Below are 22,112 nucleotides of genomic sequence, written 5' to 3'. Positions count from 1 at the left end.
AGGATTCGCGAGGATATCACTTACGTATGGAGTGGGGCCCCTGCATCACACACCATGGGGATGCGCATCGTGGACTACCTCGTCGCACGTCGGCTTAGCTGAAAATGCACCTGTGCGAGAAAAGGTACATCCGGATAATTGTTATCCGGCCAAAAATTGATGTTTTGACTTCGACACCATTCTCTCTGGTGATCATGTTGGCTCGCTGTCGTGCCCTGCAACGCCGCGCCGTGCCTGCCGCCGTCCGCTCCTCGGTAGGACCCCTTTGGTATATAGGAATCTACATCACTGCATACACTTCACGATCGCGCCATGCTCTTGCGCTGAAACTCATGCTGTCCCAGGTGCATCAAACGGTGGCGTGTCGCTCGCCCGGTCCATTCGTGTACAAGCCCAAGTACATGGTGAGCAGAAGTGCATCCGAATTCGCTGGCCCAGTGCAAATGGTTGAGCAAGGTGTTGATAGAGTCTCCAAGCAGCCACCAAGGTGGCGACACTGGAGAACGTGGCGGCAAACCGCCCCATTGCGTGGTGGCTCATGGGGTGTGCTGGCATGGTGGGTGCCATGGTCGCCGTGGGTGGCGCGACGCGGCTGACTCGGTCTGGTCTGTCCATGGTCACCTGGAAGCCTCACGGCGGCCTGCCTCCCATCACGGACGCCGAATGGGCGGAAGAGTTCGAACTCTACAAGAAATTCCCCGAGTACCAGCAGCGCAAGAGCATGACGGTCGACGAGTTCAAGCAAATCTACTTTTGGGAGTACAGCCACCGCATGCTCGGACGGACTGTCGGCTTGGCCTTTGCCGCGCCGCTCGCATACTTTTTGATTCGCAAGCGCATTCCCAAGGAAATGTACGGGCGGTTGGCTACGCTCTTTGGCCTTGGCGCGGTCCAGGTGACGTTTGAAGCGGTCGACCCATCTCACGTTATCTCTGTCCAGGGTGGCATCGGGTGGTGGATGGTCCGAAGCGGGTTGGAAGATCGCGACCCCACGGACCGCCGCGAAATTCGCGTCAGCCCATACCGTCTCGCCACTCATGTGCGTCTCAATTGCATGGATGATGTGGTCGCAAACCTGATGGAGCATTCGAATAACGACAGTTGGGGATGGCGTTTACGACGTGCGGGCTCTTGACGTGGACGGCATTTGGTGTGTTGTCGCCGCCTCTTGAGTCGACGTTCAAGCTAGTTCAAGACACAATCACCTCAGCCGGGCTGCAAAAGATCACGCAAGTCCGCAAGTGGCTGCACCGGTCGGCGACGCTGCTAGCGGTCACGATTGCGTCGGGGGCGTTCGTCGCCGGCATTGACGCGGGCATGGCGTACAACACGTTCCCTAAAATGGGCGACCAGTGGCTGCCCGACGGCATGTTTGACATGGAGGTACCACGCGACCATGGTCGTCGATATCGTCTTTCTCACCAAGTGACACGCACCTAGCCCCTACACGTCAACTTCTTTGAGAACACGCCGCTCGTTCAGTTCGATCACCGCATTCTAGCCTTGTCGACGCTTGCGGGGTACGCCCGTGACCTGACCTCCCATGGCGTAAGACTTTTTTGGCGGTGGTAGCATCACGGGAGCTTACGCACTGGCGCGCAACCCGAACGTGTGGTGGCAAATCCCGGCGCAAGCAAAGACGGCCCTCAACTTGAATGTGGCGGCAGCCGCGGGTCAAGTCGCGCTCGGCATCACGACCCTGTTGAACTGCGTGCCGATTCCACTTGCGATTGCGCATCAAACCGGCGCGCTTGTGCTCATGACGTCAACCGTGTACACACTGCATACCCTCCGCTTTGCGCGCCCGTTGGGCTACAAGTGGGCGTCCACGATCAAGCAGGCCTCCACCCACAAGCCATAGACAACCCCATGTTCACGATATACCGGTCCATCTCACAATAGAACACACTGTGATGAAGGCCAGCGTTTACTTCACGAAATCTGCTGCATCGTGGTAGTTTCGAGATGGTGTCGGAGGGAGTGTAGTCGCAGGATGATACGATTGTTGTCGCGCATCACAATCTACTCAACAAGAAGACCAGGACCAGTCTCATTTGTGGCAGAAGCTTCGAGGCCAAGTTATGTGATGTCTCCGCAGCCCTCATCACTCGTGCGCACAGGCAGTCAGCGCTATCGCAAAGGTGCACACGCAGAGCAGCGCGGCGCCTGGGCGGTCGACTGCCTCCGTCTGGTTGAACCGACGTGGTGATAGATGCTTGATTGCATGAATGCGGAAACCTGTTGTCTGGTTTTCCATCACATGAGCCAATCAGATGACTTGAATTCCATGTTTTCAACCAATCAAACGTCCGATACGATTCACGCGCTCTCTCATCGAAATGGCCGATTGTCGCGGCGAGCTGTACCGCGCGCTGGACGCGTCAATTGATGCATGCGGCGGGAAATTGGACGACGTCAAGGTCCTTGAGACTGCGCACGTACTCAAGTTCGTCAACACTAGAGCCTCATGATGTGTCTAGACGCCACTTTGACGCCCACCACCAACCCAAAACGTACGTCGGAGCTCCTGTCCGATTTGTGTGCTGTCCCCATCCTCCGGTAAGTCGACTTGAACTTGAAGATGACAAGGCCGACGGAAACGAATGAAGGAAGGTGCACGGTCATGCACCGTTGCCGCCGACGCCATCGTGTCGTCTGTCGCTGGTGTCTCGATTCATGTCAACACGGAGGAGTCGATGCATGTCACACTATTCCACACGTCCCATCCGAACGATCGCAGACCGTTTTCGGATGCGATTCGCGCGCACGGTAGATTCCATCGCCCGCGTCGTTGCATGCCCCCTCACATGAAGCACATGTCAGAGCTGTCGGATTTGCGGGCATTGGCGGCGGCCTTTCCTCAGTTCTCGCTCCGTTTTCACAGCATTGTCCTGGCGTCGTCTGGCTCCATCGTCATGCTCTTTGACGATCCTGACGATACAGTGGATCGCTTAAGGTGGCATCTTTGTGTTGGTCCCTCGGACACTTAACGACGTCGTAGACTGGTCGCTCACTCCGTCTTCCCTGCCTTGCCTGCATATCAAACCAAGACGATTGTGCACACGACGTTGGCGAGAGTCTTGACTCCGTCGATGCCTTCTGAAACCCTCCAAGCTCTACGAGCGAAATGCCTCGAGGTGACAGCTCAACTTCGACACGATGCTTTTGGGATTGCGCTCTCGCGACTCTGGTATGTTGAAGAGACCCATTACTTCTCTGCAGAAAGCGGCCGTCGTACGTCGATTGCGCTGCCGCCACCACTTCATGGAGCTTCAGTTGGTGTGAATGATACGAGCCAGCATTTGAGAGACAGCGGCGCGACGAGCGGATGAGTACCATACATACCACGCTCATCCATGTTGTGTTCATCATGTGGTGGCGCCAACTCCCGCAAGCGCCCAGAGCAACAACGTAATATTTTTAGCGCACATTCAATTTCAATACAAATGAGAAGATAATTTAATGACATAGCAAAATCCCGATGGATTTTACAGTTTGACGGCACATTTTTGAATTTGCTCTCCCATGAGTTCGACTCCGATCGCTGACCTTCCCGTGGTTGACCTCGCCAAGTTCATCGGCGTGACGGACGTGAAGGCCGCCGATGTCGTGGCTGAGTGCAACAAGGTCGCGGAATGCCTGCACAAGTTTGGCGTGTTGGTCGTGCGCGATCCGGTACGTCAGACAACTTGACGGGGATATCCATCCCATCTCGACATATATTTAGATATGTGCTGTAGCGCGCGACTGAAGCCGACAACAACCGCTTCTTGGATTTGATGGAACGCTACTTCGAACGCACTGACTTTGTCGAAGATGCACGACCTGAATACAGCTACCAAGTGGGCGTGACTCCCGAACAGCAAGAAAAGGCGCGCAACCATTGCACACGCGCCGAAGGGTTGGCGAAAGAACACCGCCCCATCACGCTGTGCCCTCCGGAATTGGACAAGAAGAGTCGATTCTTTTGGCGTGCCGGTCCTCGTCCCGAGGTAGAATCCACTGCTTCTTCCTGGAGTTCCTGTCGACGATGATCATCATACGTAGAACTCTCAATTCACGGAACTCAATGCCGAACCAGTAGTCCCCAAGGCATTTCCAGAATGGGAAGAAGTGATGAACATGTGGGGCAACAAGATGCTCGCGGCGATCCATGAAATCGTTCAAATGGCGGCACTCGGCTTGGGCCTGGAACAAGATGCATTTGCCCGACACATGAACGTCGCTCCGCATTTACTCGCTCCAACCGGCAGCAACTTTAACAAGTACCACACGCTCCACGACGTCTTGGCTGGTTACCACTATGGTACACCACCCCAAACCTCGAACTGGAACTCATCCATATTTGCAGATCTCAACTTGTTGACAATTCATGGCAAATCTCGCTTCCCTGGCCTGTACATCTGGCTTCGCAATGGCGAAAAGGCGTTGGTTCGCGTTCCTGATGGGTGCCTCCTCGTCCAAGTACGACCACACCCACTTCGATTACATCCGCAACTTGACCAATTTCCCTGAATTTGGCGAGTAGGCTGGCAAGCAGATCGAGTACCTCACTGGCGGCTACCTGGAAGCTGGCTTCCACGAAGTTGTAGTGTCAGAAGAGACGTTAGCTGTGATCGAAGCGAGCAAGGCCGCCAAGAAGAGTCTCTGGCGCGTATCATCGACGCTGTTCTCCCATATCAACTCGGACGACACACTGCAGCCCCTCGGCCGCTTTGCCACACCTGACCGGTTGGCCAGGTACCCTCCCATGCTCACGGGCCACCAAGTGCGTCAAGAGCTCGCTCACATCGAGCTCGGCACCGGATTCACCCTACATCGCGACAACGCATAACTCAAAGCAATCTTGTGAGCATTGTCGTTGGATTGTGAAGGTCAGTTTTGATTGGATACCCACAATGGTATTTGCAATTTTAACCAATCAATCATCATTCCTGACGACAATTGAAAGCTGTGCATGCTTGAAGAGGTGAAAGCGGAGACCGCATGACACCGAGGAAAATGCTCGGCACCAATGCACACGCCATGAAAATGGCGACCACAAACTCTGTTGGAGGTGCCAAAAGGTTGGACGAGGACGGTCCTCGGCGGCACCAGAGACTCCGGCAGAGACGATGACAAACAAGAGAATGTGCGACCATGAATTCCGGTGTGATGCGAGTGGGAATGCCAAACACCGACAACATCAACTCAGCAACATAATGGGAGGACATCAATCGAGGAATCGATTCTATTCACTCCACGGCGGAGCCACGACCTGCGTTCACCATCTCCCCGCAGTGTTGTGGTACAAGTTGCGTTGAACATACGCGGCCACGTCCCAGTGGTCGCCGCTCTTGGCCAACGCGAGCGCTTTTGTCGTGCACTTGGGGCCCATTACGCGGTGCAGCCATTTGACCACTTTCAAGTGACCATACTTGGCGGCTGCTCGAATTGCTTTCGTTGTGCAGCCTTCGTCTCGATTCGTACGGAGCCACTTCAGCACGGCCAACCGACCGAATCCAGCAGCGCCATTCATCGCTCCCGTCGAGCAGCCCTCGTCCGTATGCACATGGAGCCACTTCAACACATCCAAGTGGCCATTCCGTGCTGCCAAGTCCATTGCGAGCTTCGAACACCCTTCGGATCGGTGATGCTGAAGCCATTCGAGTATGTGTAGCTGGCCTTGCGCTGCAGCAAGATCCATCGCACGGACAGATGCCCCCTCCGAGCGAAATGCATCCAGCCATTGCACGACATCCAGATGGCCATTCCGTGCAGCCATGTCCATCGCTGTAGCCGACCCCCGTTCGAGGCAACGCTCGTGCAAGTATTGTACCATGTGCAGGTGGCCGCCATGGGACGCCCACGTCCAGGCGTCGTGCGAGCACGTGGTGTACCCGTGCTGCTGCAGCATCTGGAACATTTCCACTTGGCCATTCGTGACAGCCATCGTGAGTGCGACCTCGTCCAGCGGAAGCGGGGTCGTCTTGGCGAAGCGGAGCAAGAGCGTGACGACCGACACTTCTCCAAAGTAAATGGCGTCCGCAAGAAATATTTCAAGCAACTGGGGCGCACACGCAATCATCTTCGACAGTCGGGTCGTGCCGTATTCGCGGTACCATGGGTCGACGATCGCATGCAGCGATGCAAACGCCATCTTGACGAGAAAGATCGAGTGCTGTTGCGCGGGCACATGGACGGCTAGGACAGGAGGGCTTTGGGCAAGAAATACATGCACGTCGGGCGGCAGGCCCCGCTGAAACGAAGTCACGGCTTCCATCACGTCACAGCACCGAAACACGCGGTGAAATGGGCAAGATCCAACCATCAGTGCCATCGACAGCGTTGTTGGGGAAATGACGACATCACCAACGCCCAACTAGTGTTTGGATCGTACCGTTGGCCTCTCGACGTGACCGTTGGATGGCGCAGTTGCACGGCAATTCTATCACTCAGTTGGGCCGTTCGAGGGGCTGGCTGAACCCGACGGTTTGGCCTGGTCGCTGCCATTTCGACGCTGGCCATGCTACAAGAGAGATGCACGTGCCGACTGATTCAACCTTATCGCGGGAATGCACCGACTGGAAATTGTCCCCTCGAAAGCAGCTATCTCGCCGCCGACGACGACCTTTGCAACAGGCCGACAAGCTCTTGAAGAAGCATGTGGTTGGCTTGAACATGCTGCTGGACGAGGGACTCCAACTCGGTCACTCGCTGCGTCAATTCAACCATGCTTCGCTCGACCGCAATGTCCTTTGACGTCGGGTCGTGCAGCATCGTGTCCGCTGCATGGCCATCGTCGCTCTTGATCGCTCTCGAACTCGGATGTTTCACCAGCGGATGTTCGTTTGGCCCGTCAGCCACGGCAGCGCACATGTCGCCAAAGACCGATTCATCGTACAACTTTTCCAGCGCGCGGCGCCCGAGCCACGTCTCGTAGCGGTGCATGGTCGACGCCAGCTGCAGCATTGCCAACTCCTCCGCTTGGCTTTTAATTTGCTCGTACTCGGACGTCATCATCGCAACAAGCATGTTGAGCCCCACGACGTTGACGCAGACGAGGTACGCTATCAGGACGATGAGCCCAAACGAGTACCGCACCGGGCTCGGGACGTCGGCATAGTTTTCATGGAATTGGATCTCGCCGAACGTGATGAAAAAGACACTAGCAAAGCTCTTGGCCAGGCTCTCATGGCCCGACTTGCCGTGGAATATCAAATAAAACGCTGCCGTGAACCCCACAAGCAGCAGCAAGTGGAGGCAGCAAAATTTGACCGCCACTCGGACCATGCGAGAGAACGAGAAGAGGAGGACGGAGAAGGTCGGGTACACGAGGAGGCTCTGCATGAGGCCAAAGAGGAGCAAGATGCTCGCGAGACTCAGGCATGACTCGGTGATGGCAGGCCGCACGGACGCATATTCGAGCGGCAGCGACATGAGGAGCAGGAAGTACGTGGCCAGGTTGATGTAGTTCCATACAGACCGCCAGTACCGATGGCGCTGCAAGCGAAGTTCCTGCCACAGCTCCACGTACACGAGATGGTAGAGTGCCAGCGCCCACGTAAGCAACTTGAATGTCCCGACGACGGCATCGTCTGGCGTGACAAAGTCAAACCAAGGCGAAAAGGATGTCATGTTGCCGTCGTCGTCTTGGGGCGTCAGGACCGTGTAGTTCGACAAGGTGAAGCTCAAAACAAGCGCGACCGACAGCACGAGCTCTTTCCGGTACAGCCTTCGCCCGTACAGCTACCAACAACGTCACCACTCGACACAACTCGACGTTGTCGTACCCGCCATCGAGCTTGAAGCGCGTTTCGAATCGTGGGGTGGAGCATCAAGGCGGGAATATGCGTCAGCCGGTCCACGTTGCGGCACAGGTCCTTCACCTCCGAGTAACTAATCGTCGTGGCGCCGTACCACGAGCTGATGGTCATGAAGTGATCGAGATAGAGCGGAAGCAATGGCGGAAAGTCGGCCAGGACCCGCTCAAACACAAAGGCGTTCCATGTGGGTGGCTCCGCCGCACCGTCGCCTTTGTTGGTCGGTGTCGACGTCGGCTCGGCAATCGACGCCGGGTGGTGCAGCAGCAACTCGACTATCCCGTGGATTTCTCGCCGATGGACTGCATCTGCCACCGACTGGCTCAAGCACACATGCAGCGGTGTTTGAAGCTGCTCGGACGGCCGCGTGTTAGTCGACGACGAGTCGGTGGTGCCGTGATTCGACTCCGTGAGGCCACTTGTCGAGCTGCCTTTGTCCTCGTCCGCTGTTTGGCTCACGGAAACCCTGCTGGAATTCACTACCCTTTGACCTGCTAACACGTCAAAGTGCGACGACACAGGCGGTAATCGCACGGCGCGATGGCTGGCTCGCAGGTTGGCGCCGTGCGACACGAGCAGCGAGACCATCGGCAATGCCCGGTGCTCGCAGGCGTAGTGCAGTGCCGTCTTGCCTTGGTGATTCTAGTCAAGACAGGCATGAGTTGTCGCGTCCAGTCGAAGCAAGCGACTGGAGGTAGCGACAGTTGCGCTGCCTCCATCAAACGCTTAGTCGCCATGGACGTACGGGAATGTCGACCGGGATTTTCTCCTGCGTCAGGAGGTATGTAACTTCGGCCCAGCGATCAGCATGGCACGCCAGTATGTGCAGCAACGAGTCGCCGGTACTTTTCACGATCAAGTCGCGGCACTCGACCATCTTCAGCGCACTCACACCATGCCTTTCACACTGCACGACCGCTCGGAACACACTCCACGCACTTGGGTCGTCTCGGTGCTTCAAAAACTACACCCAACGCCTCATGTTTATCCACAAGTCCATCGAGAAAACACCCGACTGACCTGTTCGCTGCGCTGTTTGGCCGTGATCGTGATGGGGTCGACTGGCAACGTCGTGCCATCCGCGGCGTCGTCGCAAACCCGCAAACGTTGATGGACGCGAGGAAGCAGTCGCGGCCGCTTTGCCGCCACTGCTGCCTTCAAGTGCTCCATCGCGCCGCTGACGGTGGGGAAGATGCCTCGCGCCACCGGTTGGTTCAACACAAACATGATGAGCGCATCGTGGCCAAGATCAACGGCAAAGTTGAGCGCTGTCCAGCCCTCAACCGACTGTGATGACGGGAACTTTAACCTGCCATCGGGCCGACCAACGCCAACTGCAAGAGATGCACCGTGCGTCACAAGAGCCCGGCACGCACCTAGGGCCCCCGCGGCGGCAGCCACGTGCAACGGAGTCCGGCCAGCCCAGTTCTGCAAAAGCGTCAGTATTCAGCCACAACCTCAGTCATGGCAGGCGAGGCTGGAGACGACTGCGGATGCATTGTCGACATGGTGCGCACGTACTCTGCGGTCGAGAAGGAGCGAGAGGTCTGGCGCGGTCGATCCAAGCCAGTGGGGGCCGCTCAACATGGTCTCTTGGACATCGTCGGGGAGGTGTTTGATGGATTCCAGCACGGCGTGGAGGATCGTGTCGCCGTTTTCGGCGCTGATGCAGATGGTCGTGGCTTCGCCGAGCGCGGCGTAACCAACGGTGACTTCATGGAGTAGCATGACGAGCTTTGTCGACGAGCATGCACTGAACGGGCCGTCGTTGATGTCCAAGTCGATCGAGTCGTTGGACGATGCCGTCCCCAACGGAAGACACGACCCAACCGCTGCTTGATCGTCCCGGGACCCCATCGATTGGAGCAAGCCAAGCGATTTCGTGTTGCCGGTTTGCAACGGAGACGCGCGATGGCAGTTCTGCTTCATCTCTCAGCCCCGTTCACTCGAAACGCACAACACGTACGAGCGAATGGACCGAGATGTGGCGCTGCAAGGTCGTCAAGAGGTACTCTGTGTCGACGCCGGCCGCGTACGTCGCCGCCACGTGCAGCAGTGTGTTCATTTCAAAGTCTCGAATGCGCAGCGTGCCATACTTGGCCTTGGTCGAAGGAACGCCGACGTCCCTACAAATGACGTTGTCATGTTTGCGCCATTCAAAACAGCACGGCAGGTCGGTGGCCTCCACAGCTCCAGTCGAAAGGACCGATCGAGATGACATGTCGCACCAGAGTTCGGCGTAAATGAGGCACAGTTTGTTGGGCGAGACAGCGACCCACGACGCGGGAGACGATGGATGCCGGCACAGCACCGAATCGTTCCAGTCGAGCACAAGACCTCCGTGGTCGACGAAGTAGGCGCACACGTCTAGGTGGCCGAGGCTCGCTGCGATGTGGAGAGGGCTCCACCCGTGCATATCCTAGAAGTTGGGGCGTGTTGCGAACGACCAAGCAGTCGACGGGATCGCGTCGAACCGTGGCGTGGAGTTTCGCTTTTGCGTTGCACAAGACATGGCACCCCCGAACGAATCCTTTCTCCGCCGCCAAGTGCAGCGGCGTGCGCTGGTCATCGTCCTGGTGCAGGTCAGTCGCGCCCACGGCATTTCTGGACCTGCCTTGATGTCGACCGACGTGCTGCGATGGCCCAACAAGCACTGCATGACTTGCAACTGCTCGTGGTGGGCGGCCAAGTGGAGAGGGGATCGCCCGCGATGGTCCTACCATACATCGATGCGTTGACATGGAAGTGCAGCGCAGCAGGCCAAACCCGCATGTCCACACTCGCGTTGTGCTGGAGCAGCAGGTGAATCGCGTCCAGTTCTCCCAGTGTCGACGCCACTGCGAGCGCCGTCTGGCCTTGGCGATCCTATCCATCCAGGAGCATCGTGTCCATGGACGTCGCGACGTGTGTTGCAAGATTACACACTTTTCCATCGACCAGGGATGGATCGATGTCGAGGAGGATGGCGAGAAGCGTGGGATTGTGGATCGCGCTGTGAAGGGCGGGGGTCTGAAGGACATCTGGGCGCTACCAACTCACGGTTGGCGATAACACTGCGCGCGCACAAGCTTACTTTGAGCGATGGAGACACTCCGGCCGCCAAGAGATGTCGAAGAATATCCGAGTCATTCTCTGCGATCGCCGTGAACAAGTCCTGGAGGAAGAAGCGTTGGATGGGCATCGTGACGAAGGCACGTACGTGAGCGCCTTCGTCGGGTAGCTCCGGTAGGATGCATCGAGACACGTCCAAGCGAGACTGCTCTGCTGCGAGGTACATGGCAGAGTACCCGTCGTGGCACTACATCCCCGAGGCACATGTGGGCCGTGCCCCGAGTCAACGAGATCGCACACCTTGATGGCCCAGTCGGTAGTCGCGTGCACTAAAGTATGCACGATGTCCATATCACAGCGCTTGACAATCGCATGCATCAACGCAGTTGTGCCGTAGACGTCCTACAAGGAATCATGTCGTGCTCGAGTGATCTTGAGCGATGAACGAGATGTACACACTTGTACGTCAACGATTCCAGGATATGTGGCAACGAGGCATCGCACGGCGCGGGCGAAGTCTCGGTCCACCGCAACATGCAGGATCGTTTCGTGGGAAGTCGGGGTCTAGACAAGACTGCTGCAACATGCTCGGCCAAGGAGACGACGCCTCGTACTCTGTACGTCAAGACGTCCACTCCACGCATGTCCGTCGAGTAGGTGAGCCATTCCAGCATCGCCTCCTCGGTCATCGCGCCCAGCCGCGCTTCAACCGTTGTCATCTTGGTCGCCTGGATCGCAAAGTTGACATTCCATTCACTTCAGAGCGCACCTACTTCGGGTAAGTTCGATTCGTACTTTAAAGATATTATCATGTTGACTCCATGACGTGGCAACTTCACAACGCGGGATTTCGGATGAGGACATTTGATACTTGTGAATTTACGGCTGTTTACTGTACAACCACGGCCAAGGGCATGCATGTGCATGAATCGTTGTGATCATTCCTCGACATGATGAAGGATATCGGCAACATGCCGCTATTCCAAGCGACCTAGAGGTTTGGTGGAGGCACCACCAGCGCCGATCGAGAGCACATGGCGCAGGCACATCTATTGTCGAAAATGACAAGTTGAAGAGATTATCCGATACAGCGGCGTGGAAATAAGTTGTGCCAAGGTATGGCCACTTGTTGTAGTGGCCCTCGCGCAGTTGTTTGACTTGCTCATGAAGTGCGCGACCCTGTCGGCAAGGTCGCACGCAATATCTACAGTGCGACCTTCAACGAACGTCATATCTTGGCTTGGTTTAATGGACAGTGGCTGCCAGCTCTTGCAGCACTGCCGTTTTGAGTCGTCGCTGCCACACCACGTGCCGACAAAATTTAATCACAACCAACCGCGTCCAACAACACTCGCTCCCTATTCTCGCTTTCTGCGCAGCTCGTAGTCTTTGGACTTGTAGTTCTATGCACTCAACTCAATGCTGCCATCGAGCGTGAGCTAGTCTGCCGCCCAGTCGAGCTCTGCGCCACATACACTTGATAGACGCTCGCCGTTCGGAACAAAAACGATTGAGCACTGCGGACACGTTGCGCCATCGCACGCCGTGGGCGAGGTGGTGTTGCCGTAGACTCCCTCGTGAGGCATGGATGGATAATTCGTTTGAGGCCACTGGTGCAAACGCGAGTGTAGTGGAGGAGCGTCATTCGCCGGTCGGAGTCTTGAACGAGGGTGAAGTTCCGAGCGACGATCGCGCTTGTGGAGGCAATCGAGTTGCTGCAGCAGATGCATACAAGTTCGATACTTTGAACGCTTATGGCCGTGATTGTATCTGCTGCCACACGATCTTCGTGGGTACACAAGAGAGGGGTCACTCGGGCCAGCGCAGTGAGATGACCAGACACTCCTGACGCAGCACAGTGCTGTCGAATTCCCGTGCACACGGACTGTGCCGTGACGTGGTGAATGCCCTTCGATAGTCATCCTCGTGCAGTTCGTCGCCCCTGATGGTTTCACTCCTGGCGGGATCATGCATTTGTTTAAACAGTACGGCCAAGACAATTCCAGACGACAGTGCTTCCAGCCAACCTGCTCCATTGCGCCGTGAAAAATCGTCGTAAGGAGGGCCAGTGCGTGTACAGTTGACTGCATCATGACTTTCTACGTCGCCACCGATTCCAACCCGCACAACATCGAGCGACGCCCGACGCTTCAGTCCTTCTAGCGCGACAGCTCGTGCACACACTACTCAGAAGCCTCCCGACGAACCACGGTAAAAGCCATGAAATGCGCAACATTTTACCGTCAATCATGGGCTCGACCCTCTTGAAATATCTTGCGCCGTGCGCAGTGACAACGTCGACACGGTCGGCGACTAACCCATGCGTACGGCTTTGTCGAGCCACACCGTCTCGGGCATCATCGCACTGTCGTCGTCCCACGTAGCCGGCGGTGATGTGAGTGTGCTTGGGGTTCCAGGAGTCTTCGCTGCGCCGAATGGACCATCCTGCGGTGGCAGTGACCTCTCCCGGCTGGGGTTATGTCCTGGCCCTCAACCGCGCTTGGCATTTGGGTCTTGTTGCGAGCCTTTGCCAAATCGGCACACCGTCGTACTCGGGTGTGTCCCTCGGTGCTCCACGATTGCAATGTGCACCGCGCCATCGACTCGACCCCTGACCACCCGAGAAAAGGAACCGGCGAAGTTTACACCAGTATCATCAACACCGTCGCGAGCACCGAGTAGTTCCCCACCTACCCAACACACAACTCAGAACGCCCCCAAGACTGCAAGTCCCAAACTATCGTTGGAGCCTGCCACGCCCTCGCCCATCCTTCGCACGGTAACCCCATGGACGGACCCGCCGTCTAGGATATCCACCCCCGTCAAGCTGTCGTCTCCGTGGTTAGTGGTCGTGGTGTGCGTATTGGCGGTTTTTATCACGTTCAGCTGCGGATGTTTCACTCAGCGATGGCGTCGTTGTCGACGCGATGATGGCCGTGCAGCCAAGTGCTCTGGGCTTGACTCGATCCAAACACGAACAAGCGATGCGCCCATGCCATGGATCGACGTTCCTGACGCGCGGCTGAGTGGTGCAAGCAGCACTTTCTCGATTGCGATGATGCCACTAACCCCTCCCGCCGATGCGAGTACATGGAATTGCTGTCCACAGCATTGGGACCAGCTACCTTGCTGCCATGTCTGTGGGGCGGAGGAGTCCACGGTTACAAAGCTCCATCGCGGACCCGGTGGCACCGACCTGAATTGTTTGCAGTGTTCCAAGCAATGGCTATAGCAGATAAGTGCTGCAATACGTTCGAGGTATATATTCCGTTAGCATCGGGTTCATTTCCTTAACGATGATCTTCGGCACGCTCTTGGCCACACGTGTGGTTCCTTCCATTCGTTCAGCGCGCACCATGCCGAGCTTGTCATCGTCGTGCACGTGGCGTAAGATGCGCCATGCGCATGTGTTCGTACGCTTTGCGCTCCCAGCTGACTTTGGCTGTGGCTTGGATCTTCTCCAGCGCTTCCTTTTGATGCTGGTAGCGCCGACGGAAAATGTATCCTTTGGCTTGTGCTTGAGTCTATACCATGCGCCTACAGACCACCTTTCTTGCGACAATTGCTTTGGATTCACTGGAAGTTTCCAGCCACTATTATACAACAAGCATGACGTCGGAGTGCTTCGCCTCAGCCTTTTCAGGGCGAGGCACAATGGCCGCGACGCCCTTCGACGCTTTGCCGCCCTAACGAGAATGCGATGGGTGTTCCTGCTGGAACGGATGAAACGGTTCAGAAATCAGTTAAATACTCGAGTTAAACTCCAGGGTGACGTTAAATCCATTTTTCCCACAAGTCGTCCCCACGCTTCACCACCAAGCGAAAGAGCGTTTTATTCCATGAAAAGTTTAAACGCATTGGTTTGGTCGGTCGAAAATCGACAGTTTCCTACCATCATTCGCAAAACCATGGAAGGGAGCGGAGCGGCCATGGCGTGGCATCGCGGTGGCGACCGCACTTTTTCATCGCACCCCTCTCACCTCCATGGACACGTCTGCGCGCGAGTGCGATGTCTGTTTCGAACCTGTGCCGTTGTGGGACGACCACTTGGCCACGATATGCAACTTGTCGTGTCCGGCAGTTGTTTGCATCGACTGCGCCCGCACGTACCTTCAGCACTTCGCGACATCGTTCGTGCCAGGACTGGCCATCAAGCCACGCTGTCCTGTGTGCCCCAACCACATGCCGCTCTCGCGCCTCGGCCATGTGGACACGGAACTGGCCGACTGGATCACCAAGCTGACGTATAAAGCAACTGAGCTGCGCTGTTCGTACTGCGACCAGTCGACACCTCTTCTTGGCCCAGACTACCCGACTCCACCGACACTTTTTCTCACTCCATCCCTCAAGATGAAGCTGCCATGGCTGCGCCGTCTGGTCCGCAAGTTCGTGCGCTATCGCATTTCAGCGGCAGCGCTTCACGACTACATCATGTTGGCGTTTGGTCCGTCGCGCCCCGAGACATCGTCGCTTCGACCCAATTCCTTGGCACCCGTCGCCAAGAACATTCTCGTCGTGGAGCACGTCTTGAATCTTCTAGACGACCCCGAACGACGCACGACATTTGGCCTTCTTCACTTCAGCCGCGTGCGCGCGGTAAAGTCGCCATGCTGCAGCATCCGGCTCTGCTTTGAGTGCAAGTCTGCCTTCCACCATGGAATGTGCAAGCCGCTAACAAATCATGCATTCAACGAGGTCGTGACGTGCCCTGAATGCTCGATCTCGCTCGTTCGCGGCGACGGATGCAACTCGATGACGTGTGTCTGTTCGGCCGAGTTCTCTTGGTCCGACCGTGTCGAGGTCGCAGCGGTGCAGCACCGCGCTGCGAGCATGGCGGCGCTCTTGCAACGTCCGCGTGGACGCGACAGCATGCAACGCGTCGTGGAGTTCTGTCGGGTGCTGGTTTGGAAGCGCAGGTTCCAAACGAACGTGCTGCGCGACGTGCGGACAACGGTGCATGCCACGGCGTGGCGCCGCGTCGTCCACTATTGCAAGCGCTTGGTGTGGAAAACAAAGTTCTCTGCTGTGCTGAATCGAATGGTTCGCGCGTGTTTGCTGCGGGAATTCAACCAAGAACGTCAGCGACGCATGGCGGCAGCTTCCTCGCTGTCAAAATCGACCATCGTGCCGACAGCCATGCCGAAGAAACTTCCCCATGCCGTGGCAGGAACGTCAACGGTCTGTGCTGCTATGGCGTAGCCGTCGCGGTCAGTGCCGCACAAACCTGAGCCGGGCCGCCCTACCGATGCAAGTTGTGGCGACGGCATTCCTTACATCTGCTTGATAACTCGATGGACATGTTGGATGCATATGACTGTGCATTGTGCATCGATTGTGTCGAGGCTCGTTCATGTAGCTGCTGCTGGCCTTGGCCACCTTGAGCGCCGCTGGATTCATATCCTCTTCGTCGATCCTGTTCATGCATGGAGCTAGCTAGCATGACCTGCTCGTCACAAGTCCGTACGGTCATCACGACAGGTGAACTTGGTGAAGTTTGGCAGTCGAGTTGAGTCCCATGGGCTTGCACAAGCCCCATGGACATGCAATGCCGATGGATGCATGCAGCGCCATGTTGGACGATGTCTAGGTCTAGAGACTTGGAAATGGACGCAAGGGTATTGGGACCCACAGCTTCATGAAGCGTCTACACGCCACTGCAATACCCACCACCACCCCGAATCGTACGATGGAGATCGTGTCCGCTTCCTGTGCCGTCCTGCGATGAGTTCATCGACTAGAGCTCGAACAAGACAAACGTGATGGAAACCGTGTGCAGGAGGGGGTGCTCACTCATCCAGTTGGTTTTTCGTCAAGATGTATCCGTGCAGTGAGGGTTGCCTGCACAAGCGCGTTGGCACTCGCGGAAGTCGTCGTTGTTGCTCACACGAATCGACGACGCCTCAGTATATGACGCTCTCGACCGATGGAAAAATGGCGCCGCGTTGGCGGCCAAATCTCCCGCAACGTCACAATACCGGGTTCCTGGGGGACCTCCATCACCACTTGCCACTCGTGGCAAGTCCCGAACCGACGGTGTTACACGTCAGCGCCGTATTCGTGAGCTGGACGCGCCGTCATGAACGAATTGCCTTGCCTGCTGTGGCATCTCTTGAAGACTCGTGCAATTCTACCTCGTTTTCATTGGTGTATAATCCACAGAGCGCATTTGGTGGATTGGCTATAAGGAATAAATTCAACTGCATTTTAGCGAATCAAATTACTCCCTCCATGTGAATTCGATTGACCAAGATCCAGATTTCGACATTCGTCGAACTGGCCCGCGACGGGCACGCGATCGATGGTCGTGTCGGAGGTCGTGCGCTTCTGCCGGCGGGTGTTCTTCGGCGCGTCCGCGCCGTCTATCGACGAACAGCCCGATGACGGATTCGTGGAAGGCTCGGCCATCTCTCTGGAGGACGGCGAGGATTACGACTACAGCAGCCGCACCCCACCGAGTGTCGGTCCAAACCGCACAATCAGTGAAAGTGACACAGAAGACGACGACGACGACGGCATATCAAGTCCTCATCAACACCCTCCCGCGAAGCGTCTCAAACGACTCGACGGCGCCGTCTCGTCAGTGGCGCTGTCCACTACCCAGGAACACTACTCCGACGTGTTTGCGCGTGTCCTGCTGTCCGTGGAGTTGCTCCCGCTCGTGGCCAAGTTTCAATCGGGCGCTTACCTCGACATCATTCCGTTCTTGAAGGTACGGTTCTGCCAGTGCAAGACCCGCCGCGGCCTCGATCGATGGGTCGAGTACCTCGAACACCTCGACAGCATCTTTCCTCCGTGGTACGCCAGCCACGGGTTTTCCAGAATTCGCCATCTCCATCGATGTGTGCCAAAGGGACCGACTCGCGCCGTGATCCATGCCGCGTCTGTCGGAAACGTGACTGGTATGCGACGGCTACGGCGAATGTACCGCTTCAAGCTCGTGCTCGACGACTGCATCATCGCCGCCGTCATTAACGGCCAATTCAACGTCCTCCAGTACCTTCACGCTGACGAGACCGTGACAGCATTTCCCAAGCACTGCATGCAGTACGCAGCAGCATGTGGCCACCTCGGGATCGTGCAATTCCTCGACGCGTATCGCCCGGAAGCGTGCGGCGGGCCAGCCATGAACGCCGCCGCCGAGTTTGGCCAGCTCCGCGTCCTCAAGTGGCTTCACACGCATCGCGACGAAGGATGCAATACATGGGCCATGGACGCCGCCGCGAAATACGGACATTTGGCCGTGGTCCAATGGCTCCACGAAAATCGCGACGAAGGGTGCACGGTGCTGGCCCTCGAAGAAGCAGCTGATCGCGGCCATTTTGAAATCGTCACGTTTCTGCGTGACGTCGTGCGGCTGCCATGGACTCGCCAGGCAATCAAGAACATCTTGCGGTGGTCTGGACCGCATGAAGTGCTCCAGGACGCGCAGGCGGCTGCCCTCGACATGCTGTGATTGAATGCGACGCTCCACGTTTGCTGGTTCAAGATATGAGATGTTCCGACCCCGCATCTCGGTCGCCGTCTGCGGTCTCGCAAGGGACGGTCGGTGCCTCCGTGGCGTACTCGTCGGTCCTTCGGTGCAGGAGGCTCGACTGGGTGGGGTGCACATAGGATGATGCAATTTGCACATGCACACCTGGACGTCTTGCCTCGATAGTGCAGGCGACGCCAACCAACCAGACACATCCCCTCCACCCCTCGACAAAGCCATCCGGTCTTGAAAAAGCGCCGCGGTGCATGCCCTGTAGATGCGGCATTGCAGCTGCTACACCCCAGTCATCATGGTCGGCGCTGTGCCACCTTTTCTCGGACGAATGCTAGGAAGGGTCACGTGCACATTGCTTAGACCGTCACCACTACATCGTCCGGTTTCCCCGTTTCTTTCGCAGCAGCAGCGCCGTCGGAGGCGGCCTCGACCTCCGCCGCTGCGGTGGCCTTGGCAGGCGCATCCCCACCAGTGCGGGCCTTCAACTGGATCACGTACACGGCCATGCCGACAAGCGCAATGACAGCGACCGCTAACAGTGCCGACAGCACGACGACCTGGGCGCCGTACGATTTGACCACTTCGGTCGCGACCGCAGCGACTTGCGCTTGAACGTTTGTGTCTTCATATGGGCTCTCCGACCCGAACAATTGCATCGAGACGTTGGCCGACCACTTGGAGAAGTCGAGGACTTCAACGTTGCGGATGCACTCGGCGCGCACTTGGTTCAAGTCGCCGTTGGCCGCCAAATACGACGTCAAGATCGTCGACCCGCAGCTGTCGTGGGGGCGGTCTTCCACGGGCGTATTGCCCATGATGCCGTGGTTCGTAAAGGGGAATTCGAGGAGGAGCTTCTGCGTGCCTTGCATCGTTTTGTTTTCGTCGATCGCGTATTTGGGTGGCGTCGCCGGGTCCAGGTACCCCGTGAACATGAGTACGCTCGCGCCGCGCGGGATGGCCGCCGTTTTGTTCCAGTACGCGTCGCGGGGGTAGGCAAAACTCTCGTTGAACGTGGGGTGGCCATCGCAAACGGGATCTGCGTTGCCTTTGAACACACAGTAGGCCGCGATCTTGGTCTGGGACGCTGGCACGTTCCCCAGCGAGATGAGCGCGTCGACGCTCTGTTGGTACAGTTCGTCCGCGGTGGGCGACGGCGATTTCCAGATCTCGTTGAACACGATGTCGCTGTACACGACGTCCGATATGCCCGTGCCGTTCAAGTACGGTCCTCGCTGGGCGACTTGTCCCGGCGACTCGATCGGCGCCGGCGGGTGCACGTTGCGAAGCCAGATCGCATCGTCGTGGTTGCACCGGTTGACGCGGTAGATGTACGCCGGGATGAAGACGCGGGTCGCGCGCGATCCGAGCCAGTTGTACATGGTGTTGGAGGCCGCGTCGGACGGGGTCGTGTACCCGAGCTGCTTGGCCGATTCGCGCAGGATCTCGGCGCACTCGGTCATGGTGTGATGGTTGTTGAGCTTCTTGTAGAGCTTGATCAGCGTCCGCTTGGCGTCCGGGCCGATGTACGACCTGCAAAAGTCATCGTGGTCGCAGTACGCGAGGAACCGATCGACTACACACGACGTGACCCGACGACTTTGTGCGCACACACATACCGATTTCACCAACGTCTTGGTCCCAATTCGAGTAGTATGGCGCCGACTTGCGCTGGTAAAACTGCTCGCTCTGGATGCTGTCCAGGATGTAGCCTTTGACTGTGGTCGGTGCCAAGTGCATGAGCCGCTCGACCAGGTACGTGCCGTAGCTGACGCCGTACACAAACACGTCCGTGTCGTCAAACGTCGAGCTCTCGACAAACCGCTTCAAGTCGGTCGCGGCGCTCGTGACGGAAAACGCCGCGGGGGCTTGCGTCCCTACGAAAATGGTTCACGCCCGCCATCGATCTCCATCGCACGAAAGCGTACCATACGTAGCCTTGATATGGCCCAAGCACGCTGCCAAGTCAGATTCGGTTTTGGTATCGACGCAGCTCAGGAGCGTGCTGCGGCCGACGCCTCGATGGTCCATCGTGTACACACTAATCGTGCCGTTCGCGGCCGCGTACGCTTCGCTCATGAGCCCTTCCACTACGAAACAACAATAAGACGAATGTCACGTGGAATGTGGTCATGTACTGGCTTCGCTCGAGTGCCCAGGGCCACCTTGCAATACCCACAGCGCCTTCTTCGGCGTCGTGATCACGTTGGCTTGCATGCGCTTGACAAACACAGTGATGTCCGATTTGGTTCCATTCGCAAACACGCAAACGTCGGGGTGGCAAACAGGCACGACGACGTCGGCGCACTCGGCGGCCGGGTTGTCGATGTCTTCGCCCGTCGCCGGGTTCACGAGCGTCGAGTTGGCATCCTCCGTCGTGTACAAGTGGCACGGGTACCACGAAAAGTTCACTGGCGGAAGGGTGGCGGCAGTCGCAGCACCCACGGCAGCCAAAACAACAGTCACGGTCGAAGCTCGCATGTTTGGAAATGACGCATCGGCGGCGGACGTGGGTTGCTGGCCGTGTCGGTGGGTTGTCATGACCAACGTGCCGCCATGTCGCGAGGAGGGTGGACATGACAGATCATATACATGTCAAGATAAACTCCAGCCGAGTTGTCCCTCCTCGAGTCGAAAAGTGATTGGACCGTTGCACCCAGCTTGACACACAAGATGTTGTGAAAATGTTTTTTTTTTTCTATCCTATGCACAACAATTTGACTTGTCGTTTGTGTTGAGAATGTTGGTACACGAGGAGTGCATGTTAGGTCAGCGAGGATCATATCGACACAGACGTTAACCACCAATGAATCACTCTTGAACCTACTCCTACTGGCTTTGCAGCCACGCGCTCGACTACCTCGCTCTAACAGGTTATGAGCCCAAGCGACATGAGCGACGACAAGACATCTACGATGCGGATGTTGACGGAGGAGAACTGGAACTCCTGGCGTACCGCGTTCAAGGGCCGCATGCTGAGCAAGAAGCTCAAGCACGTGTATGACGCCGGCATCAAACTCGCAGCAAAGTATGACCTGGCAAAGGCCAACGACGACCCCGAACCACCGAAGTCGACACGACACACGACTGAGGCACCCAAGTACACATCAGAGGAAGACGCGTACGCATTGGGAATACTCCTTACTTGCTGTTCCGAGTCGCAACAGCAATACGTGGCCGACATGGACACATACGTCGAGGCCTGGCGCGCGTTAGCCGAACACCACGAGCCGAAAACGCGAGTCGACCGCTTGGCCACCCTATCTGAATACTTCAACATGAAGTGGAACACCAAACAAGAAACCTTACCGCAGTTCTTGGAACGCTACGAAATTGTCCTTCGAAAGCTGCGCGCAAGTGGAGACGCCATCCACGACTCCATGGTGGTCGACAGGCTCCTCGACATGATGCCCTGGCAAATGAGAGCCGTCACACACCAAGTACACTCAATGCCACGCACCCAAAGCAACAACTTGGCCACCGTCCGAGTCGTACTCGAAGCTGAATACAAAGCCGCACTGCGATCCGGAGCCTTGACTAATCCCAAGGGCGCCAACAACGACGAACGCGCGCTCAACGCCGAGGTCAAGCCAGGCAAGTGCAACTGGTGCAAGAGAAAAGGCCACTGGGAGGCCGAGTGCCGGTCGAAAGCAGCTGGAAGGCCCAAAGCAAGCAACAAGAACCCTAAGAAGGGAAATAAGAGACCACCCGAGTCAGGGAATAGTACCTTCGACGAAGAAGTGTGGACTTTCGCGGCAACCGACGCCAACGACACC

At 57.0% G+C, this 22,112-nt stretch overlaps 9 protein-coding genes across 13 annotated transcripts; 6 read left to right on the top strand and 3 right to left on the bottom strand.

Moving 5' to 3' along the window:
* Positions 1 to 145: 145 nt before the first annotated feature.
* Positions 146 to 2,314, top strand: H310_12569. Of its 2 annotated transcripts, XM_008879656.1 has the most exons (7): positions 146 to 254; positions 345 to 404; positions 467 to 895; positions 941 to 1,039; positions 1,102 to 1,383; positions 1,441 to 1,520; positions 1,573 to 2,314. In XM_008879656.1, the coding sequence occupies exons 1-7, from the start codon at positions 195 to 197 to the stop codon at positions 1,859 to 1,861; spliced, it is 1,299 nt and encodes a 432-aa protein (XP_008877878.1). In that variant the 5' UTR covers positions 146 to 194; the 3' UTR covers positions 1,862 to 2,314. The 2 variants fall into 2 exon arrangements, with proteins under 2 accessions (XP_008877878.1, XP_008877879.1); XM_008879657.1 differs by having other exon boundaries at positions 1,102 to 1,520.
* Positions 2,315 to 2,322: 8 nt separating this feature from the next.
* On the top strand, positions 2,323 to 3,482 carry H310_12568 (hypothetical protein). 4 transcript variants are annotated; one of them, XM_008879654.1, is made up of 5 exons: positions 2,323 to 2,438; positions 2,481 to 2,559; positions 2,610 to 2,769; positions 2,824 to 2,956; positions 3,002 to 3,482. In XM_008879654.1, the coding sequence occupies exons 1-5, from the start codon at positions 2,389 to 2,391 to the stop codon at positions 3,330 to 3,332; spliced, it is 753 nt and encodes a 250-aa protein (XP_008877876.1). In that variant the 5' UTR covers positions 2,323 to 2,388; the 3' UTR covers positions 3,333 to 3,482. The 4 variants fall into 4 exon arrangements, with proteins under 4 accessions (XP_008877876.1, XP_008877875.1, XP_008877874.1 ...); XM_008879653.1 differs by having other exon boundaries at positions 2,324 to 2,434; XM_008879652.1 differs by having other exon boundaries at positions 2,324 to 2,434; positions 2,610 to 2,956.
* Positions 3,483 to 3,511: 29 nt separating this feature from the next.
* H310_12567 (hypothetical protein) lies at positions 3,512 to 4,964 on the top strand. The gene is made up of 5 exons (XM_008879651.1): positions 3,512 to 3,675; positions 3,741 to 3,992; positions 4,048 to 4,306; positions 4,352 to 4,464; positions 4,529 to 4,964. Exons 1-5 carry the CDS (start codon positions 3,526 to 3,528, stop codon positions 4,832 to 4,834), a joined length of 1,080 nt encoding a protein of 359 aa, XP_008877873.1. The 5' UTR covers positions 3,512 to 3,525; the 3' UTR covers positions 4,835 to 4,964.
* A 299-nt stretch (positions 4,965 to 5,263) lies between these two features.
* On the bottom strand, positions 5,264 to 6,262 carry H310_12566 (hypothetical protein; the record flags this gene model as incomplete). Its single annotated transcript, XM_008879650.1, has 1 exon — positions 5,264 to 6,262. The coding sequence occupies one exon, from the start codon at positions 6,260 to 6,262 to the stop codon at positions 5,264 to 5,266; it is 999 nt and encodes a 332-aa protein (XP_008877872.1).
* Positions 6,263 to 6,588: 326 nt separating this feature from the next.
* On the bottom strand, positions 6,589 to 11,542 carry H310_12565 (hypothetical protein; the record flags this gene model as incomplete). The annotated part of the gene is made up of 16 exons (XM_008879649.1): positions 6,589 to 7,728; positions 7,773 to 8,444; positions 8,548 to 8,766; positions 8,823 to 9,230; positions 9,324 to 9,722; positions 9,769 to 9,928; positions 10,031 to 10,221; positions 10,277 to 10,375; positions 10,417 to 10,518; positions 10,569 to 10,667; positions 10,728 to 10,829; positions 10,876 to 10,956; positions 11,002 to 11,100; positions 11,154 to 11,255; positions 11,313 to 11,417; positions 11,468 to 11,542. The coding sequence occupies 16 exons, from the start codon at positions 11,540 to 11,542 to the stop codon at positions 6,589 to 6,591; spliced, it is 4,053 nt and encodes a 1,350-aa protein (XP_008877871.1).
* Positions 11,543 to 14,753: 3,211 nt separating this feature from the next.
* On the top strand, positions 14,754 to 16,242 carry H310_12564 (hypothetical protein). The gene has a single exon (XM_008879648.1). The coding sequence runs from the start codon at positions 14,838 to 14,840 to the stop codon at positions 16,050 to 16,052; it is 1,215 nt and encodes a 404-aa protein (XP_008877870.1). The 5' UTR covers positions 14,754 to 14,837; the 3' UTR covers positions 16,053 to 16,242.
* Positions 16,243 to 17,109: 867 nt separating this feature from the next.
* On the top strand, positions 17,110 to 19,587 carry H310_12563 (hypothetical protein). The gene has a single exon (XM_008879647.1). It carries the CDS (start codon positions 17,152 to 17,154, stop codon positions 18,304 to 18,306), a length of 1,155 nt encoding a protein of 384 aa, XP_008877869.1. The 5' UTR covers positions 17,110 to 17,151; the 3' UTR covers positions 18,307 to 19,587.
* H310_12562 (hypothetical protein) lies at positions 18,682 to 20,898 on the bottom strand. The gene is made up of 4 exons (XM_008879646.1): positions 20,475 to 20,898; positions 20,265 to 20,426; positions 19,956 to 20,213; positions 18,682 to 19,912 (listed from the first exon to the last, which is right to left on the bottom strand). Exons 1-4 carry the CDS (start codon positions 20,875 to 20,877, stop codon positions 18,696 to 18,698), a joined length of 2,040 nt encoding a protein of 679 aa, XP_008877868.1. The 5' UTR covers positions 20,878 to 20,898; the 3' UTR covers positions 18,682 to 18,695.
* Positions 20,899 to 21,227: 329 nt separating this feature from the next.
* Positions 21,228 to 22,024, top strand: H310_12561 (hypothetical protein; the record flags this gene model as incomplete). The annotated part of the gene is made up of 2 exons (XM_008879645.1): positions 21,228 to 21,943; positions 21,991 to 22,024. 2 exons carry the CDS (start codon positions 21,228 to 21,230, stop codon positions 22,022 to 22,024), a joined length of 750 nt encoding a protein of 249 aa, XP_008877867.1.
* Positions 22,025 to 22,112: the final 88 nt, after the last annotated feature.

The sequence above is a fragment of the Aphanomyces invadans genome, assembly GCF_000520115.1.
Source record: "Aphanomyces invadans strain NJM9701 unplaced genomic scaffold supercont1.40, whole genome shotgun sequence".
Lineage (NCBI taxonomy): Eukaryota > Oomycota > Saprolegniomycetes > Saprolegniales > Verrucalvaceae > Aphanomyces > Aphanomyces invadans.
Note: the sequence above shows the minus strand (reverse complement) of the source record. Positions and strands in the feature narration are given on the sequence as shown.

Coding starts and splice junctions, on each gene's coding strand:
- H310_12569 (XM_008879656.1), top strand. CDS start 195: ATGTTGGCTCGCTGTCGTGCCCTGCAACGCCGCGCCGTGCCTGCCGCC. Junction 1,040..1,101: donor CATACCGTCTCGCCACTCAT/GTGCGTCTCAAT, acceptor GAATAACGACAG/TTGGGGATGGCGTTTACGAC. Junction 1,521..1,572: donor GCCTTGTCGACGCTTGCGGG/GTACGCCCGTGA, acceptor TGGCGGTGGTAG/CATCACGGGAGCTTACGCAC.
- H310_12568 (XM_008879652.1), top strand. CDS start 2,340: ATGGCCGATTGTCGCGGCGAGCTGTACCGCGCGCTGGACGCGTCAATT. Junction 2,435..2,480: donor GTCAAGGTCCTTGAGACTGC/GCACGTACTCAA, acceptor TGATGTGTCTAG/ACGCCACTTTGACGCCCACC. Junction 2,560..2,609: donor TGTGCTGTCCCCATCCTCCG/GTAAGTCGACTT, acceptor AAACGAATGAAG/GAAGGTGCACGGTCATGCAC.
- H310_12567 (XM_008879651.1), top strand. CDS start 3,526: ATGAGTTCGACTCCGATCGCTGACCTTCCCGTGGTTGACCTCGCCAAG. Junction 4,307..4,351: donor CTTGGCTGGTTACCACTATG/GTACACCACCCC, acceptor CCATATTTGCAG/ATCTCAACTTGTTGACAATT. Junction 4,465..4,528: donor ATGGGTGCCTCCTCGTCCAA/GTACGACCACAC, acceptor TTTGGCGAGTAG/GCTGGCAAGCAGATCGAGTA.
- H310_12564 (XM_008879648.1), top strand. CDS start 14,838: ATGGACACGTCTGCGCGCGAGTGCGATGTCTGTTTCGAACCTGTGCCG.
- H310_12563 (XM_008879647.1), top strand. CDS start 17,152: ATGGTCGTGTCGGAGGTCGTGCGCTTCTGCCGGCGGGTGTTCTTCGGC.
- H310_12562 (XM_008879646.1), bottom strand. CDS start 20,877: ATGACAACCCACCGACACGGCCAGCAACCCACGTCCGCCGCCGATGCG. Junction 20,214..20,264: donor CCATATCAAGGCTACGTATG/GTACGCTTTCGT, acceptor CCATTTTCGTAG/GGACGCAAGCCCCCGCGGCG. Junction 19,913..19,955: donor CCAAGACGTTGGTGAAATCG/GTATGTGTGTGC, acceptor CGTCGTGTGTAG/TCGATCGGTTCCTCGCGTAC.